Source organism: Protopterus annectens, chromosome 2.part2, assembly GCF_019279795.1.
Source record: "Protopterus annectens isolate FY-2018-M chromosome 2.part2, PAN1.0, whole genome shotgun sequence".
Lineage (NCBI taxonomy): Eukaryota > Metazoa > Chordata > Ceratodontiformes > Protopteridae > Protopterus > Protopterus annectens.
In genome coordinates, this window is record NC_056730.1 from 471,129,939 (window position 1) to 471,148,715 (window position 18,777).

At 37.1% G+C, this 18,777-nt stretch overlaps 1 protein-coding gene across 1 annotated transcript in view; it reads left to right on the top strand.

Moving 5' to 3' along the window:
* Positions 1-18,777, top strand: part of POLK (DNA polymerase kappa) — a 1,256,064-nt gene that overhangs the window by 888,945 nt on the left and 348,342 nt on the right. Inside the window, exon 10 of the mRNA XM_044064442.1 lies at positions 1,703-1,799. Within this exon, the coding sequence (XP_043920377.1) occupies positions 1,703-1,799 (97 nt within the window). The remainder of the gene's footprint in view (positions 1-1,702; positions 1,800-18,777) is intronic.

Here is an 18,777-nt window from a genome sequence, read left to right on the forward strand (position 1 = left end):
GCCTACTAATCCAAATTAGTGCAGTTTCTTTATCTGAACTTTTCCTTATATTTAAAAAAATGGCAGCACTGTGGTTGGCATTGCTGCCTCACAGTGTTTGGGTCATTTTGTTACTTGGCTGGGGTGACTTCTTTACAAAGTCTGAACTTTCTCCTTTGTTTGCATGGGGTTTCATTGTGTGCTGCAGTTTCTTTCATGGCCCAAATGTGTGTTGTAGGTAAAGTGTTTATCTTCCAGATAGACTGTGTGTGTGTGTGTGTGTGTGTGTGTGTGTGTGTGTGTGTGTGTGTGTGTGTGTGTGTGTCTGCCTTTATAAGCTTGTTCCCTGTCCAGGATTAATTTCTCTGCTTTGCACCCATTTTGTGCCAGATATGGGCTGCAGCTCCATGTGAATTTGAATTGAATTGCCAGGGTAAATTGGAGTGTGAATAAATTACAATAAAAATGTATTGGCTGTGTCTAGCACTTGGTTTCTTTTTCTTCCATTTCCTACTAGTTAATTTGACCAGCTTCCAAGTTTCTGATTTTGGAAGATTTATATACTGGCGTATGGTAGCATCTCACAGATAGGCAATTACTTGTTGCATTTTTTTCAACATATTTTTGAAATTTATATCATACATTCCCTAGAGAGTTAATTGGAGAATCTGTATGTTGTATTTGTTGCACGGTACCATATAGCCAGTGAAAGCTTTGCATATATGGACTTTGTTATACAACTAAATATCTGTATAAGGCTGTAGCTGACAGCAGAGGTCTAATTACTTGTTGCATTTTTTCCAACATATTTTTGAAATTTATATCATACATTCCCTGGAGAGTTAATTGGAGATTCTGTACGTTGCATTTGTTGCACAGTACCATATAGCCAGTGAAAGCTTTGCATATATGGACTTTGTTATGCAGCTAAGTATCTGTATAAGGCTGTAGCTGACAGCAGAGGTCTTGAAAGACGTGATTCTAAGTTCTAATGTTCTCCTGACGGCCATTTCACCATGAACTGAGGATTGTATTGTCTGAATGTTTGTTCTGGGTAACACTACATATCATGATGTGCAGTGTTACTAGTGAATGGCTGCCAATCCAATTTTCCCATAGACTAGCTCTTTTGCGTGCAGCGATATAGCCCTGAGTACGGACTAGCTGGCCTAGCACACAAATATATGCATGCTTCTTTATTGAATTAAATAAACATGTACATTGAAGCATGCTGTGGTTTATGGACTGTTGGCTCTTTTAGTACTTTCTGAAGGTGAGACAGAACATAAGAATTTTTTTAGTGTAACTAATGGCACTGTGGGATTTTGTGTATCTGCATGACATATGTTTTCATGGAATGAAGTGCAGACATACTAGGTTTCGGACGTGGATGTAGCATAACATTTTTACTTCAGTTTTTATACAGTTATGCATGCAGTGACATAGCAAAGCTTAAATGGTTGTAAATAACTAGTATAGGACTTGACTGCATGGATGAAGCTGCAGAGAATGGGATGTTTCTACCTGTGTTATGAAGTAAGAGAGCTGTCAGACAGCATTGGGTGAGTGAAAACGTTTGTGTTTTTGAGTTATTTGAGGAGTTAAAAAAATGAATAGCATTCATCAGCAATCTCTTTTGTTAAATCATGCTGTGCTGACAATCTACAGTGTACTAATGCCACCACTTTTTGAATTTAAAAATGTTTCTATATCTTGTGTTTAGAACATTTTCTGAAGTAAGTGAGCCGGAAGAACAATATAGCTTGTGTCAAGAGCTTTGTAGAGACCTGGCGCAGGATTTGCAAAAGGAAGGACTCGAGGTACATATTTTTTTACAACTTTTGAGTAAAATGGTCATACCTTCTAGTGATAGTTGTATATACTGGCAACAGTATATACAACTCAGCAGGATGCACACAGGTATAGCATCAGAAAATCCGGTGAATGTGGGTTCTAGTTCAATATTCATCTTTGATTTAGGGTATAACTTTGTGAGATATGATGTTCCTAAGATTCAAGATTGCAGGCTTCTGGTGATTATTTGTGTGGATTTTAAAAGAAAGCATGTCATTATTATGAAAGCACAGAAATATTTCTGTCATTCAGTAAAATATCCTGAAAAGGCTAGCATGTTTCAGTTCCAGCCATGTTATAGCCCTCTGAAGTAAAGCTGAAAGCAGGTAAAGTTAAATTACTAACCTTCTTCTAAGTCAGCAGACAACAAACAGTAATGTCGACTAAATGTAATAGGACTATGTTTTCCTTCATCATCTTTTGTGCTGTGTACTATTTACCTAGAGTCTTGTCATCTAGCAGCATACAACTGCACAGTTGTTACAAAAAAGCAACCAGACAGAAACTCTTAGCTGGCAAACAGTTACACTTACTATATCCTGATAGTATAAACTGATGTAGCCATATGCCTTCCTAATTCTTTTCTTGTTGTTGATCTTATAGGTTCATAGGTTGGTACTAGGCTATCGGCCCTAGGGCCTGTACAAGCCTAGCCATAACAGTTCCCTGGATATTTCTTCCCACAATGTTTACTTCCCTTATCTTCATTTACTGAACTTCGTGGATGATAATTCATACCATAGCTGACTTCCATTTGTAATTTTGCTTCCTAGTTTCCTAGTCTGGTACTTTGTATGATGGAATCCCATTTTTTATATTTTTCTGCATTTCTAGGAAGTAAAACCTTTATCTTATTTATACAGTTTAACTGGGGTATACCAGTGATTCAATTGGACCAATTTCTGGTCTCAGACCAGAATGTGAACACATCAGGTGGAAAAATAAAACGAACTTGTACAATAAACAAACACGCCAAAAACTAAGGAATAGTTAATATACAAAAGAAAAAAATGCATTTAAGAATGCAGTTAACAGAAACCACTGTGTACAGTATCTAAATTAGTTAGAACAGCTGTATATTAGGAGTTAGAGAAGAGATGCAGTAGTGAAAATGATAGGCAGTATGTGTCTGACATTAGGGAGACTATGTTATGTGACATGAAGCAGAGCAGTTACAAGTAGCTTCTGCTGTAAGATGTTCTCTAAGTTGTGCCCTAAAGGAGGAGTAGTTAGAGGTCTTTAAGATTTCAGGAAAGATCTCTTCAGAGCTTGGGTCCAAGGGTAGAAGGGGAGTGTTTAAAGCACTGAAGTCTGATTTTTAGGTGCTTGCAAGAGAAGCCCTGAGTGGCTATGAGATCTAAGGTTATGTGATGGAGGCCATCTGAGTAAGCTATTGGGAGGAAACGGGTAGGGGTTTTCTTTCAGGAGATGGAAAAGTTGGTAGCCAAAGAGCAGGTTGGCTCATTTTTGAGCCATCAGCCAGTAATGTTCATACTTTGGGATAAGTGTAACTAGAGGCAGATGCTACAAGAGGCTGGCAGTATTCAAGTTTGTTTAGAAGATAGTTTGGATTGTGGTAGAGTTTCTTTTGGAGGCAGATGATAAAATACATCAGCAGTATTCAAGCTGAGCTAGAAGAATCCCTTTGCTGTAGCATTTATTGTTGAACAGGAGAGAAAAGAGAGGAATTTGTTGGCCTAGAAGAGTAGGAAGTTTTATAGTTTTCTGGGTGTTTTCGACAATGCAAGTTTAAGTGGGGCATCTAGCCAGACTCCTAGGTGTATGTATGAAGGTGTTAACCTGCTCAATGTCATTGTTGAGGTGCTCAAAAATAAAGAAGTGAGTTTGGGGATCTTTTGCCTTTTAGTGGAGGTTCCAAAGAGTATAGTTTTAATTTTTGAAGAGTTAAGTAATATTTTTTTTGCTGTTGAACCAGTTAATAAGGGATCATTGCATAGGCTTATGATCGGTGTTGCCATCTCATTGAGAATACAAGGTAGTACCACCATGTGAACCTAGAGAGCTTTTCCCATCAGAAGTTAACCTACGTGGAAAAGAAGTGGAAAAAATAGTTAACTTGTACAATAAACTAGCACACTAAAAACTAAGGAATAGTTTATGTACAAAAGGAAACAAAAATATTTAAGAATGTAGTCAGTCGAAACCACTACTGTGTACAGTATTTAAATCAGTTAGAGCAGCAATACGAGTAGTGAAAATGATAGTCATTGTGTGTCTGAGATTAGAGAGACTAGGTTATGTGACTTCAAGCAGAGCATAAGTCAGCAAGCAAAAGAGAGTAGTATTGCTGGAAGTGAATTCATCCTCAAGTCTTGGTGAATACTTTCATGAGGTGGACCCTGTTTTTCGACAAAATCTCACCAAGATGACACAGATATACAGACTGTATTTTATGTAGTGTATGTCATGGACAGAAGCAGGTTAAAAAATAAAAAAATAAATAACTGGGTGCACAAGACCTAGGATAAAAAAGTGCCCAATCCTGGTAGGCACACTGGTGCCAGGACTGGAAATAATAAGTGTATAATCCAAGACATGGAAATATTCCTACATTGGAGCTAGGCCAGGCCCAGGAGGAGGATGGCCCCCCTTGTTATAGAAGGAAGTAGTGGTCCACAAAAATCACAAAAACTGATGGGCAGAAAAGTGCCATAAAGACAATAGAGTGGACTATTGAGGTAAGACAGAATGTATGTATTGTTACTATTATGCAAGAAGCCCAGAATTTCCAGACAGAAGGTATACAAATAGATTAAGAGAAAATAGAGGAAAGAAGGATACTTCCACTAGAAAAACTGTCTGAAGTGTCAAATAAAAAAATGTATTCATTAATACAACATATTTATGAAAAACGTTATATAGCCCAATAAACCTTGAGCTATTTGGAAAAAGAAGCAACTAAGGAAGTGCAAAATATAAAGAACAAAATCTAGAGATTTTTGAAAGGTGTAAAAAAGAAATGTGGACATGGGAAAGAGAGAGCTGATATGGTACAATAATGTAAGTCACAAAGGAAGCGGAGTACAGCAGAAGTAAGAACAAAACTCCAAATTTAATTCCAAGAATGTGCACTTATAACATACGGATGAGCGCTTTCACCATTACAGCTTCTTCAGATCCTTGTATAAAAGTCACAGTAAACCTCCCCTTATATAAGCAGCTCAATAAATCAATTAAAACAATTTAAACAATTAAAAGCAATACTGGAGAATTTAAAGAACTCTCCCATATATAAACATGTTAATGTAAAGTAAGACAAAAATATATAAAACTTGCATAGTGACCTAAAAACATATAAATAAACATTCTGATAAGTTAATATTGATAAAATACATAATCAAGAACATATACAAATAAATGATAGTTAATTTTATGTGCCTGCGTTGTCTCAGCTTAGGTTTTATAGAAGCTCTATCATTCGACCCATGCCCCCTATCAGCTTTCAAACGAATGATCCAGTCAGTCTCCTTAGATTCAGTAAGATTCATAGTATTACCACCCTTGTTATTCACAACAATTATCTTTAGGACCCGGAACAAGAAAGTATGATCATTGTCATTGGTGATTATATGTTTTGCTAAGGCATTGTGTAAAGTGCCCTTTCTCATGTGGTAAATATGCTCTCTCATTCTGTCCCTTAACGGCCGGTTAGTTTTACCAACATAGAAACTCGGGCATGCCTGACAAGTAGCTAAATACACCACATTAGGTGTCATACAATCTGCATCTGCCTTGATGGAGAAAATGGTGTGTAAATCCGGGTGTATAAATACCTCACTGCTATCAATAAATGAACAGAAGTTGCAGTGACCACAGGGTTTAGTGTGACCAGTGTTCTTCATAATCCTATCATGTCTGGGGTGACAAAGCAATCGCTTTAGGTTGCTCTTATTCCGAAATAGGAAACTTGGTGTCTCCCCCACAATGCGTTTCAAGTCATCATCAACCAGGAGAATATCCCAATGTTTGCTAATAATTTCCTTTAACTGATATTGATCAGAAGTATACAGAGTAGAAAATTTAATAGATCTGTTTAACATATGATATCCAACGGTTTGATCTTGGACCCTGGGTCCAAAGTATGGTGCACCTGAAGTGGTGCGTGACATGTATGCTTCCTCCATATATGGTATAATCTCATTATCCTTGTATCCCCGGGTCAGCGTTTGCTTGCTGAGCAGTGGATTTTACTTTACTTTATTTTTTCATTCAGTACATTTTTTCTGCTTGCCAGCAAGAGTAAGACTCTTTTCTTGGGTAATGGCGAATCTTGAACTGGATTATGTCCCGAGAAGTGAAGACCGTGGGACTGGAGCGTTGCAGGCACGCTTCCAACAGTATCTAAAAGAAACTGTCAGTGCATCTCTGTTTTTTGAGTCTACGCCGACCTTCGATGATGTCATGACGCCGACCTTGAATTCGGAAAGACTACATGCAGTTTTGGATAGCATGGAGAAGGATTTCATGAGGCTCAAATGCTTACAAACACAGCAGATACACTTCCAGTTCTGCCTCGAACAACATATTATTCCGCGAGGTTTAAGGGTTCTTAATATACCAAATCAAGGCAAGGAGCATCCAGATTTACTCGCGAAATGGCAACGCCTAAACATTGAGGTGAGTCGCAAGTATTTGCAACTACTAATTGACTTTTTCCTCCCTGAGGAGGTTAGGTTAACAGATAATATCAAGCGCAAACAGCAGGAGCTGCTTAGTAATTTTTCGGATAAGGTGGTTGCACCATTGTTTGAGAACTTGCTAGATTGTGTGCTAGCGTATGAACGAAAACTTTTACAGCAGAAAAAACACAGCCACCAGGGATATTAATGATTTTAAATTGGGCATTGTATTCTTATGGCCCAGAACAGGGCAGGATTCCTCTACAACGTATCAGATACATAGGGATCCTTCTACCCCCATGCCTCCTAGGAAAATAAAGGAATCTACACACTTTAATTTTATCAACGATGTTACAAGTAATAGTGTAACAAATGACATGAATGTGAGTGTTGAATTGAATGGACATAACAGCATTACTCCTATGGAGATGGACTCTGCCCAGGTTTGTACTGGGGGGTCACCATCAGTAATGATGCATGTATTTTGGAAGAAATACCACCTGTCGCTGGGACAACCACAGACAATTGCAAGGACTCTGTGGATGTTATTCATATTGTACATCCCAGTACATGTACTAGAAACAACTTATATCCTGAAGTACATGTGGTTAAGAATAGACCTTTTTCTACAAAAGAAGGATCAGAGCCTGTTGTCAAACCTAAGAAAACTACTACTTTGACTGATTCCAGCAAGCTCTCAAGTTTGGATTTGACTTTTCCTCTGCCAGTGCGCATGGAGAAAGGTCCTCGCAGACCTCGCTCCAAGAGCAGGGGCAGACAGAAGAGGAAATTATCAGGGGATTTTATGCCCCATCGGACTTTAAAGAGAATGTGGAACAACAAGCGTTAATTTATAATTTGTCCCACATTATTCTAACAGATGATGATACCAGTTTATTAAACAAAGGTTTGAATTTTATTCCTAAAAGCCAGAGCAAATTGACTGATACAATGGTGGACTTAAAAGTTTTTTGTAGGAATGTAATGCTTAGATTCATTTATAATGATTCTGAGAAAGAATCAGCACAGAGCAGGAAGTTTGCTTTTAAGAATTTAAGTGATTTTGTACCAACTCACCACCCATTAGTTGAAGCATTCCTTAAGTTAACAGAGGAGGAATTGTATAGATACTATAATACTCAACTGGGACCCCAAAAACAGAAGAGGCGGGATAACTTGAGCTTTCGGGAACGTCATTGTCTGAGAAAATTGCAGAATGATCCTACCATTATAATTAGACCAGCTGATAAAGGTGGGAAAGTTGTAGTATTGGATATGTCATTTTATACGGAGGCTATGTCCTCCATGTTACAGGACAGGTTCTATGAACCTACTTCCATGGAACAGGTTCACTCTGTAGTCAGATATATTCATGACACGCTTTATGACATTCTTAGAAGTAATTTAATAAATAAGGAGCTATATGGATACCTTATGATTTATACACCCACTATACCGATTATACAAGGTCTCCCCAAGGTACACAAAAATATGAAGAACCCACCCATGAGACCCATAGTTTCTGGCCGTGGTTGGGTAACTGAACACCTTTCAATTTTTGTGGAGAAACATCTGAGATGTGTATTGAATGACAATGTTACAGTCTTGAAGGATTCCAAGAAATTGTTGATTGATCTGTATGAATGTATTGGACACCATGATAGAATCTCTAGTTGTACTTTTGTGACTTTTGACATTCAATCCCTATTTACTGTAATACCTAATGATATAGGACTTGATTATGTGTTAAATTATATGAAAGCACACAGTACTTACACTGCAGTATTGATAGACCTCATAGTTCATTTTCTAGAACTGGTCTTGGAGAACAACTTATTCATGTTCCAAGACAAGATCTATAAACAGCGTGATGGCGTAGCTATGGGCACTCAATGTGCAAATAGCTACGCAACATGTTCCTTGCATATTGGGAGGAACATGTTTTATTTAAGAATGCACTTTTCTGTGAACATGTGTTCTACAGAAGGTTTGTTGATGACCTTTTTGTTCTTTGGAATGGAACATCAGAACAGCTGGAATCAATGCTATCCATTATGAATGATTTAACTACATTCCTTACTTTTACCATGAACTATTCCACACATAGAATTGATTTTTTAGACCTATATATTGAGAGATTAACAGATGATATGATAAATACAGGGGTCTATCGCAAGGCATGTTACTGCAATTCCTTGTTATTAAGGTCTAGTATGCACCCACAATTTGTTTTTAAGAATATAATGAAAGGACAAGCCATTAGAGCCTCGAGATTGAACCCCACTGAACAGGGATTTATCTCAGAATTAGACAATCTGAGAAATAGATTACTGACCCGGGGATACAAGGATAATGAGATTATACCATATATGGAGGAAGCATACATGTCACGCACCACTTCAGGTGCACCATACTTTGGACCCAGGGTCCAAGATCAAACCGTTGGAGATCATATGTTAAATAGATCTATTAAATTTTCTACTCTGTATACTTCTGATCAATATCAGTTAAAGGAAATTATTAGCAAACATTGGGATATTCTCCTGGTTGATGATGACTTGAAACGCATTGTGGGGGAGACGCCAAGTTTCCTATTTTGGAATAAGAGCAACCTAAAGCGATTGCTTTGTCACCCCAGACATGATAGGATTATGAAGAACACTGGTCACACTAAACCCTGTGGTCACTGCAACTTCTGTTCATTTATTGATAGCAGTGAGGTGTTTATACACCCGGATTTACACGCCATTTTCTCCATCAAGGCAGATGCAGATTGTATGACACCTAATGTGGTGTATTTAGCTACTTGTCAGGCATGCCCGAGTTTCTATGTTGGTAAAACTAACCGGCCGTTAAGGGATAGAATGAGAGAGCATATTTACCACATGAGAAAGGGCACTTTACACAATGCCTTAGCAGAACATATAATCACCAATGACAATGATCATACTTTCTTGTTCCGGGTCCTAGAGATAATTGTTGTGAATAAGAGGGGTGGTAATACTATGAATCTTACTGAATCTAAGGAGACTGGATCATTCGTTTGAAAACTGATAGGGGGCATGGGTTGAATGATAGAGCTTCTATAAAACCTAAGCTGAGACAACGCAGGCACATAAAATGAACTATCATTTATTTGTATATGTTCTTGATTATGTATTTTATCAATATTAACTTATCAGAATGTTTATTTATATGTTTTTAGGTCACTATGCAAGTTTTATATATTTTTGTCTTACTTTACATTAACATGTTTATATATGGGAGAGTTTTTAAATTCTCCAGTATTGCTTTTAATTGTTTAAATTGTTTTAATTGATTTATTGAGCTGCTTATATAAGGGGAGGTTTACTGTGACTTTTATACAAGGATCTGAAGAAGCTGTAATGGTGAAAGCACTCATCCGTATGTTATAAGTGCACATTCTTGGAATTAAATTTGGAGTTTTGTTCTTACTTCTGCTGTACTCCGCTTCCTTTGTGACTTACATTATATCTACCTCATGGAACTACAGCGTTTGCTTGCTGAGCAGTGGATTTTACTTTACTTGATATGGTACAAGATTTATGCAAAGGAGAAAGCCAAATTAATCAGTACAGAAAAGGCAGCCCCAGCGATGTTCAAAGAAAAATACAGGCAAAGGCATCCAGATATGGAAAATTACACAGTACAAAGAGGAGGGAACATAGAACAGAAGATCAGTAAAGTAGAAGTTTAAAAAACAATAGAAGTTGAAGTTAAGAATACCTGCAAAACAATAGAAGTTGAAGTTAAGGAATACCTGCAAAGTGAAGGATTTAGTGTAGAAAGTCTTAACACAAGTTGTGTCACAGCATGATGGAATAATGAGTTCCCAATGTAAGGAGGCTCAGGAGAGATCTGAAGAAGAAATATGGACATGGAAAGAAAAAGTGATTTAATATAGTGTAATATTTATGCAAAGGAGAAAAAAAAACTAATCAATACAAAAAAGAGCAGCACCAAAGATATTTGAAGAGAAGTGTAGCAAAGTTATCCAGGCGTGGACAGTTTTACAATACAAAAAATAAGAAAAAGGAAAGGTAGAAAAGAAGATTAGAAATGGTGACGTTAAAGAAATAGAAACGGAGGTTATGGATTACCTGTGAAGTGAAGGATTTAGAGTAGAAAATCTAACTCTGTTGAGATCACAGCAGGATAGAGTAATGAATTCCCAAATTAAGGAGAAACTAGTGGAATGAGAAACATCTGATTAGTTGCCATATGAAGATACTTTGGAGCCTTTCATAAGAAACCAGTACAAATCTTCAGTTGGAGTTGCACAGCAAGGGAAGGAAAAGGAAACTGTAGCAACTCTGACATAGTCAGTGTTGTGGAGTGATAGGCCAGTGAGTTCCCATATGAAAGAGGAAAAGGATGCCACAGGATGAAACTGAAGAGAATGTGGCACAGGAAGATGCTCTGAAACTTTCTGTAGAATGCCTGCAGGAAATAGAGAACAAAGAATGTGCCCTTAGTTTGGAAGAAAATAAGAGAAGAGTTGCTGATTTAATACAGATGGACAGACATATTAAGATCAATGAAAGAAACAGACTACAGAAAGTTAATAAAACCCAAAAAGTTAGAAGATTGATAAAACAGTTGAACACAGTAATTAGGACTGTTCATAGAAATTCATGCAATGTACCAGAAGTAGGTAGGATATATTACTGTACAGATAAATTGATAATGGATAGTCTTACCACAAAAACAGCATGGGTAAGGGTAATGAAATGGGGAAAAAATCAAATGCCATCATGGAAATATCGAATAGAGAAAACTATGAAACAATTAAGACAAAGAAGTGTCACTGTTAGAGAGTATAGAAGAGGGAACAGATTAATAGAAATACTCAGAAAGATAGAAGTGATAAAAGCAATGTACATCAGAACAGATCAAGATCGATCATGAACTACTGCAAATAATAAACTAAAAATATCAGCACAGGCAGAAAAACTTAAAAGATATGCAGATAAATATAAAGAAGTATAAAATAAGCATGTATTGATGACCCAAAAAAGTTTTATAGAGAATTGGGAAACAAGGCAAAAGGAATTGAAACAGCACCAAAAAAAAAGAAGAAATAAATACATTTTGGAGAAAAAGAATAAGAAATTCAAATGTACAGGATATGAAATGGGATGACGTAATGGCCAGAGAGATTGAAACAAAGTTAAGAAAAGTTCCTAACTGGAAAACCCCAGGCCCAGATGCAGTACCTAACTTCTGGCTAAAAGTATTAACATCTTTACACGATGTTTTAGCCATGAGTAAGAACTATTTATGTACACAACCTGAACAGACATCAGCCTGGTTAGCAACAGGAAAAACAATACTCCTACTTGAGTGAACCTTCAAGCTATCCTGAAAAACTATAGGCCAATAACTTGCCTTGCGATGACGTATAAACTATACACTGGAATTGGTACCAACAGAGTTTGTAGTCTTGTAGAAGAAAACTCAGTCATGGCAATGGTACAAAAGGGTAACGAAAGAAAGTCATACGGAACAAAGGATCATTTGTTAAATAAAGTACTAATGGAAAACTGTAAAAAGAGGAATAATTTAAGTATGTCATGGATAGACTACAAAAAACATTTGACAATATCCCACATTCATGGGTAAGAGTGCTTAAAAATGCATAAGATGCACCCTGCACTGATTAATAACATTGCAGCCACCATGAAACAGTGTCAAACCACTTTGCAGTTAAGCCGTGATAAAGGGCAAATTATTATTCCAGGGATAAAAATTCAAAGGGGAATATTCCAGGGTGACTCTCTGCCACTGCTGCTCTTTTGTTTTGCCCTTAAACCATTAAGCTGTCTGTGTAACAGATTAGGCCGTGGCTACGATTTGGCTCCCAGAAAACAGCAAAGTGTAAAGACTTCTCATCTTCTTTTTGTAGATGATTTAAAATTTTATAGCTCATCAGATGAGGAACTAAAAGTACAACGGCAAGTGGTCAAAACTTTTCCAGATGATATAAGAATGGCATTTGGTTTTGATAAATGCACAAAAGCAGCCTTTAAAGTAAGAAAGCTGCAGCACCAAGAAAACATCAGTTTGGCACAGGAATGTGATATAAAAGAAAATGAGCAAGAGGGAGTGTATAAATATTTGGGAATTGCTGAAAGATCAGCAGTAAAACATGAATACGTGAATAAAACTGGAATATTGTAGAAGACTAAAATTAGTACTGAAAACAGCATTGTCATCTTGGAACAACGTCCAAACTGTAAACAAATTTGCTCTTCCTGTCCTAGCTTACAGTTTTGGAGTGATTGACTGGCCCAGAAAGTTGTTTGATCGATTGGACAGGAAAACAAGAAGGATGCTTCTTGCTCATCAATTGATTTATAAAAAATGGTGTATATTCTCCTTTCTGAGGGAGGTATTGGCCTATCTGAAGCTGATTACATGTATAGCTCTGCAATTGTGGGACTGCATGCATACCTGCTCACCTCAAAAGACCCAAGTTAGTAAAAGTTTTAAAACATGAGGAGAATAAGTCTAAGATGACTTCCTGCTTAGTTTAGCAGAAGCATATTGGTGTCAAGTGGGAATGGAAATCAAACCAGAAGTAGATAAAAATCAGACAGCAACTGAATGTGCTTTAAAACAAAAGAAAGAATATAAGGTGAAGGATCCGATGAGAGGGAAAGAAATGTGGAAAATGAACAAATACAGTTGCGAGTATAGTAAACCCATTGGAACAACTGCAGGTTGATCAGGATCGGACACAGGAATTGTTAAGGATAGGTGAATTTAAACCAGAAGATGAAAGGCTAATATTGGCAACCCAAGATAGAAGACTATGTACACATTGGTTTACAAAGTCCATTGAACATGTGGGAGAAACCAACAAATGTAGGTTTTGTAAAACAGAAGTGGAAACTGTTCCACATCTTGTTGCTGGTTGTGATATACTAATGGCTGAAGGAGTGTATACTGGAAGGCATAATAATGTGCAAGACTGTTCCATTGGGGATTGTTTAATCGTTATAATGTTGAAGTAGTTGAAAAACATTGGAAAAATGAGCAACAGAACGTTATATAAAAGGATGAAGTTTATATCACACAGGATCACCCATTACCAGCAGTTCAAAAAATAGATGCGAGAAAACCATATATAGTAGTTCATGATAAGAAGACAAAAGTAGCTACACCCAGTGACTACAGTTTCTTACGTACAGAGAGACAAAGTCATGAAATACCAGAATTTGCAGGCAGAAATGAGGGCAGTGTAGATGGAAGATACCCAGACGGTTCCAGTAGTAGTAGGAGCAACGGGTCTTATAAAGAATTTACAATCATACTTGGATATGTTACTGATACATGTAACTCCATATGAATTGCAGGAGGAGTCATTACTGGGGACATTGCAGGTGCTGTGAAGAACATGCTGGCTAACATCAAAGACTGAAACAATACTAATTTTATGAACTTTAATTATACTTTGACTTAGGAATGGGGTCTATTCCTGTCATGGTATTTAAAACCCAAAATACTTGGAGAAATTAAAAAAAAAGAAGGCTCAAGACAGGGGTTCCTCCACTTCTTGTCATTGACTGTTTAAATATCCTGGATCTAGAACGTATCTTGTAAAGCATATAACTTAGGTCAGGTCAAAGTTAATGACCCATTGTCTCTTAATTTTTCTATCAATGTTGACTACTAGACATTTTGTTTACTGAGATCACTGCCTTTACAGCCTTACTCGGACAAATATAAATTTGACAGTATCCAGTGCCACCCATATTTCATCCCTTTTTCTCAATATTTTATTATTCCTGTTAAGCAAGTAAGGGGGCTAATTCATTTCTGACCAGCACCGGCTAAGTGTGTTTATAATGTCATCCTCATTTTCTTGCTTATCTCATTTGCCAGGTTTACATAGAATGGGTGTAGGACAGTTTGACATATCTATATGGACAAATGGAGTTTTCAGTGTTGCTTTTGAGAAACTGGTTTTAGAGTTGGTTATAGTTTAGGCACAGGAGACAAAACCTTTTTAAGAAAAAAATGATTGGCTTGTTGAGCAAATTAGTTTTCTTTATGCTTCTTTCACTGTAAGGTTCTCACTTAAAGTTGGGTTGCTAAATTTTTGTTTACCAAAATGTCTTGTATCTAGAGAGAGTTGTAGCCACTGACAATTTATGCTGCTTTGGCAAAGTTCTGAACATTTCCATTAAAATTAGTCCTTTAGTAACATTTGTATTGACTGCATGCTTGTTATTATAAAACAGTAATTTCCACTCTTTTTTTAAACACTTTAATTCTATTATTATTTAAGGCGTGGACACACATACACGTACAGAAAAGACAAATATCAACAGGTTTTCATTTTCATGCGTTAAACATAACATACATGTTTTATTTCTTTACACAGATTCTCACTTAGTTGAACATTATGTAAATTGCATAGTTCCTGCCTTCACTTATACTTCATTCCTCCTGAACAGTATTTTGCGCGTGGTGTTCCCATAAATTCCATTTATTTTTATGTGATCTGTTCATTCCCTTTTCCAGTTCTTTTACCACTTTTGTAACATTCAGTACTTCAAATACACATGGTTTAGATTTTAACTTCCATTTTCTAATGATTGCTTTTTTGGCAGTCAACAAAATTAACTTAAAAAGACCTTACTATGTGTAGGCATTTCAATTCTTGTATCCCAGCTTAAAAAAAATAATTTACTTAGTTACAGCTATTTGCTCCCCCACTATTTCTGACAAAGTATTCTGTAGGGAATTTTTAGCATCTGCCAGCTCATTGCACGCCCAAAAAACATATTCCCAGTTACTGCTTTCTTTTCCATCACAACTCCAACATTTACTATCTATTCTATATGAGGAAAAATTCTTTGATGTCTGCTTGGGGTGTAAAAATACCTATGCAAACACTTCCATGCAGAAGTCCTGAACCTTCTGGACTTTGTTGCTTACTTGGGAGCCATGTATATATCCTTTCATTGTTCCCTTGTAAATTGCTTTTCCAGTCTCTCTCTTCCCAATATATTCTAACCTTCTCTGATTGATTCTTATAATTATCATGCAATATTTTATATGCCTTACTAACTGTTCCATTTTTCACAGAAGCTTCTGTTCCAGATTCAGCTAAAAACTCTACCAGACCAGGTCTTTCACTTAGGATTCCCCTATCCCTTTCTCTTTGCCTATACTCCGATATCAATCTCTGATAAGGTGGGCAGTCTCTAACATACAGTCCAAACGTCTTTGCCTCATCCCACTCTAGTACCTTTCTCTCTCTAGTTATTTGTTCCGTATACCTTTGTCTGTTTTTTCCAATAAATTCCAGCCCTCTTTTGTCTATTTTCTGTACTCACCCCAACTGGTAAAATTTCCTTTCTCAATTCCCACGTTGGATTAATTCTTGGAATACTTTCTGCAGCATCTATCTCAGATTATCAAAAAGACATACATAAAGCTAGGAACACCATTTGGAATCGATCCATTCCTCACCAACACTTCAAGACAGTCAATTGTCAGAATCCATCTACGCTACTATATGCCTCCCCAATTTTTACCAACCTAAAGAAAACAGATTTAGCAAAACTAGAAGCTTGCTACAACAAAATAGCCAAAATTGCAACAAATTTCCTTCACACATCCCACTAGTGCCAGTGCTCTGCTTTACATCCACTCAACTGGTTAAAATGACCTCACTACTTAACCTATATTCAGCTTACCACTGCTCATAACCTGTTACACCAACCAGATAAATGCCCTGCGCTCCAAAATCTACTTCAACCCTATACCAACAAACGGGTCCTCCGTTCCTCAAACAAATCACTGGTGCAAATCTCCAAGTCCAACAGTAAGTAGTCTCTCTCTCTGTACTCCAACCATGTCTCCAGAATTTGGAATGCTAGCCCTCAATCTGTCATAGCTGCAGCTAACCCCACAAATAAAAAAAAAAAACTACTTGGTAATCATCTGATCAACTTCTGGCTGTGCCTATGCTCTAGTCGTTGCTAATCCTATTCTTCCTGTTTTTTGCCTACTCACACCTATCATCTCCCACCCTTACTGATTATGGTATAGCGCTCTACAATACTTTCTAATACCCTACCCCCCCCCCCCCCACATAGTGGAAGTCTGTTCATTCCATCTTCCGTCCTACCGTAATATAAATCACTCTCCATCTTCCATCTCATGCTACTTAGTGTACCTTACTCTTCTGTGCTGTCTGTCTACCTGTCCTTTACCATAACACTCTACTATTACTGCTTGTTTGCACTAACCATTTTTCTCCTCCCCTTTGTCCACATACTCCGCATCACTGCACTTCCTCCTTGCCAGTGTTTCTCCTTCTCCTAACCTATGTTTCTCCTCATGCTTCTTCATTATACTTACCCCACAATTTATTCCTTACTCTAACACTTTGCTCCCACATCCTTTTTTTCTTCTCCTGTCTCCACCGTGTTGTACTAGTGCTATAAAATAAGAACACCTTTTCAGCAGCATTCATTTTAACTAGCTCCCTATCAGACGATCGAAACGTTGTTTCCGCAAATACGAAATGATCGACATGTATTGCGTGAACTATGTAAACACCGAACGTCCAAAACAGCGAAATCCGAAATGTCAAAGTGTTTTGGTTGGCCCATCTGCGGTATAGCTCCGTAAGGTAAGTGTGCGATAGGTATGGCCCTTATGGTAGGGTGCGGGTTAAGGTAAGTGTATATATAGGTAGTGTATGTAAGATTTAGTGCAGTGTTAGAAGTAGGGTTTTGTTAAATGTATTTGTGTATTATTTATTTTGTTAGGGTATATCTCCATAGGGGAAGTGTACGGTAGTTACGGACCTTGGGTTTAGGGAGGGGTTAAGGATAGTGCATAGATAGTTGTGTATGTGGGATTTAGTGTAGGGTTAGAAGTTGGTTTTTGGTGCTTTACATTAGGGTTAAGAGTAGGGTTTGGTTAGTCTATGTATGTGGTTTATTTATTTTGTTTGGGTAGGTAGTATGTAGCGGGTGGTGGGGTTGGCCGACTATGACTGTTCGATGTTTTCAGTTTCATGGTTTAGTGCGTTCAGTCTATTCACGGTTTGATTAATACGTGTTGCCCTTTTGGTATTCGCTGAAATGGACTTTCGCGGAACTGATATAAACCCATTTTAACTACGTAGTAGAATAATTCTGTCTGTATCATGTAATTAAGTGTACCTATCTCATGGAAATTGCCTCCTCATAAAAATCTAACATATGTAGGATTGTTTTATATAATGCATGTAAAAATGTTTCTGTGAATTTCTTGGTGCATATGAAATGCCCTATGTTACTATGTAATAAGGTAGTGTAATCAGTGTAATTATTTAATTTTTGTTAAGTGTCTCTGGAGCTTTTCTCTCCGGGCCTCCACTGAAAATGGACACCTACACAGTAGGACTTTCTCTGTAAACACGTGTCAAATAAATAAACTTTGAGTATATTATTATTTGAGTAGTGTTCTTCTCAAGGGTCTGCATCCATTATCCCCCACTTTCCTTATTTCAGCTTATCCCACTTAACTTTTGCCCTCTTCCCCTCCCAGATAAATTCTTTCAACTCTCTATTAATTATTGTCCAAAACCTCTCTGGTTGATAAAAAATAAGCCTGACCTGTTCATACATTCTTTGCTTCTTTCTTGACATCATTTAACATTGAGCTATTTAGGATGTCTGCTGACCTTTTTTGTCCTAGTTTGGGTTTGTTCATAAAAAAGAAGCATTTTCTGTAAAAAGGAGTGAGCACCATGCAACCTATTTGTAAAATAATCTCTGATATAATTGCATCTCGTGTGGGAGTAGATTTCCCATGCAGTGATCAATGTGCAGTTTTGTTTATACATGAACCATAGTTGGTTTTCGCATGTTACTTGTTACCATTTACTTTCATATCTTACAGTAGAGGACCAGATAGTATGTGCCTCTCTCCCTTCCAGCAATGTACATATTTTCCAGTTTCCTTAAACAAGCTGCATTTTCCATAAAATATTTTAACCAGTTTTTGCTGTAAAGGTAACCGTTTCTTTTATGATAGTCATTATTTTCTTTTTATTTTGTGTGCAGACTGCATCATCATTTACAGTGTCCTGCATCAAAACTTAAATTTGGCCATCATCAGTAATAAAATTAGTTTTTTTAAAGCATTTTAACATGGTCATGGATAGTCCCTTAATGATCAAGATCTTGATACCAGGAAAAAAAGGCATTTTCATGTTTTTAGCTCTCAAATGTAAGCATTTTTTAGGGAAGAGCTAATTCTCTTACTTCTATAA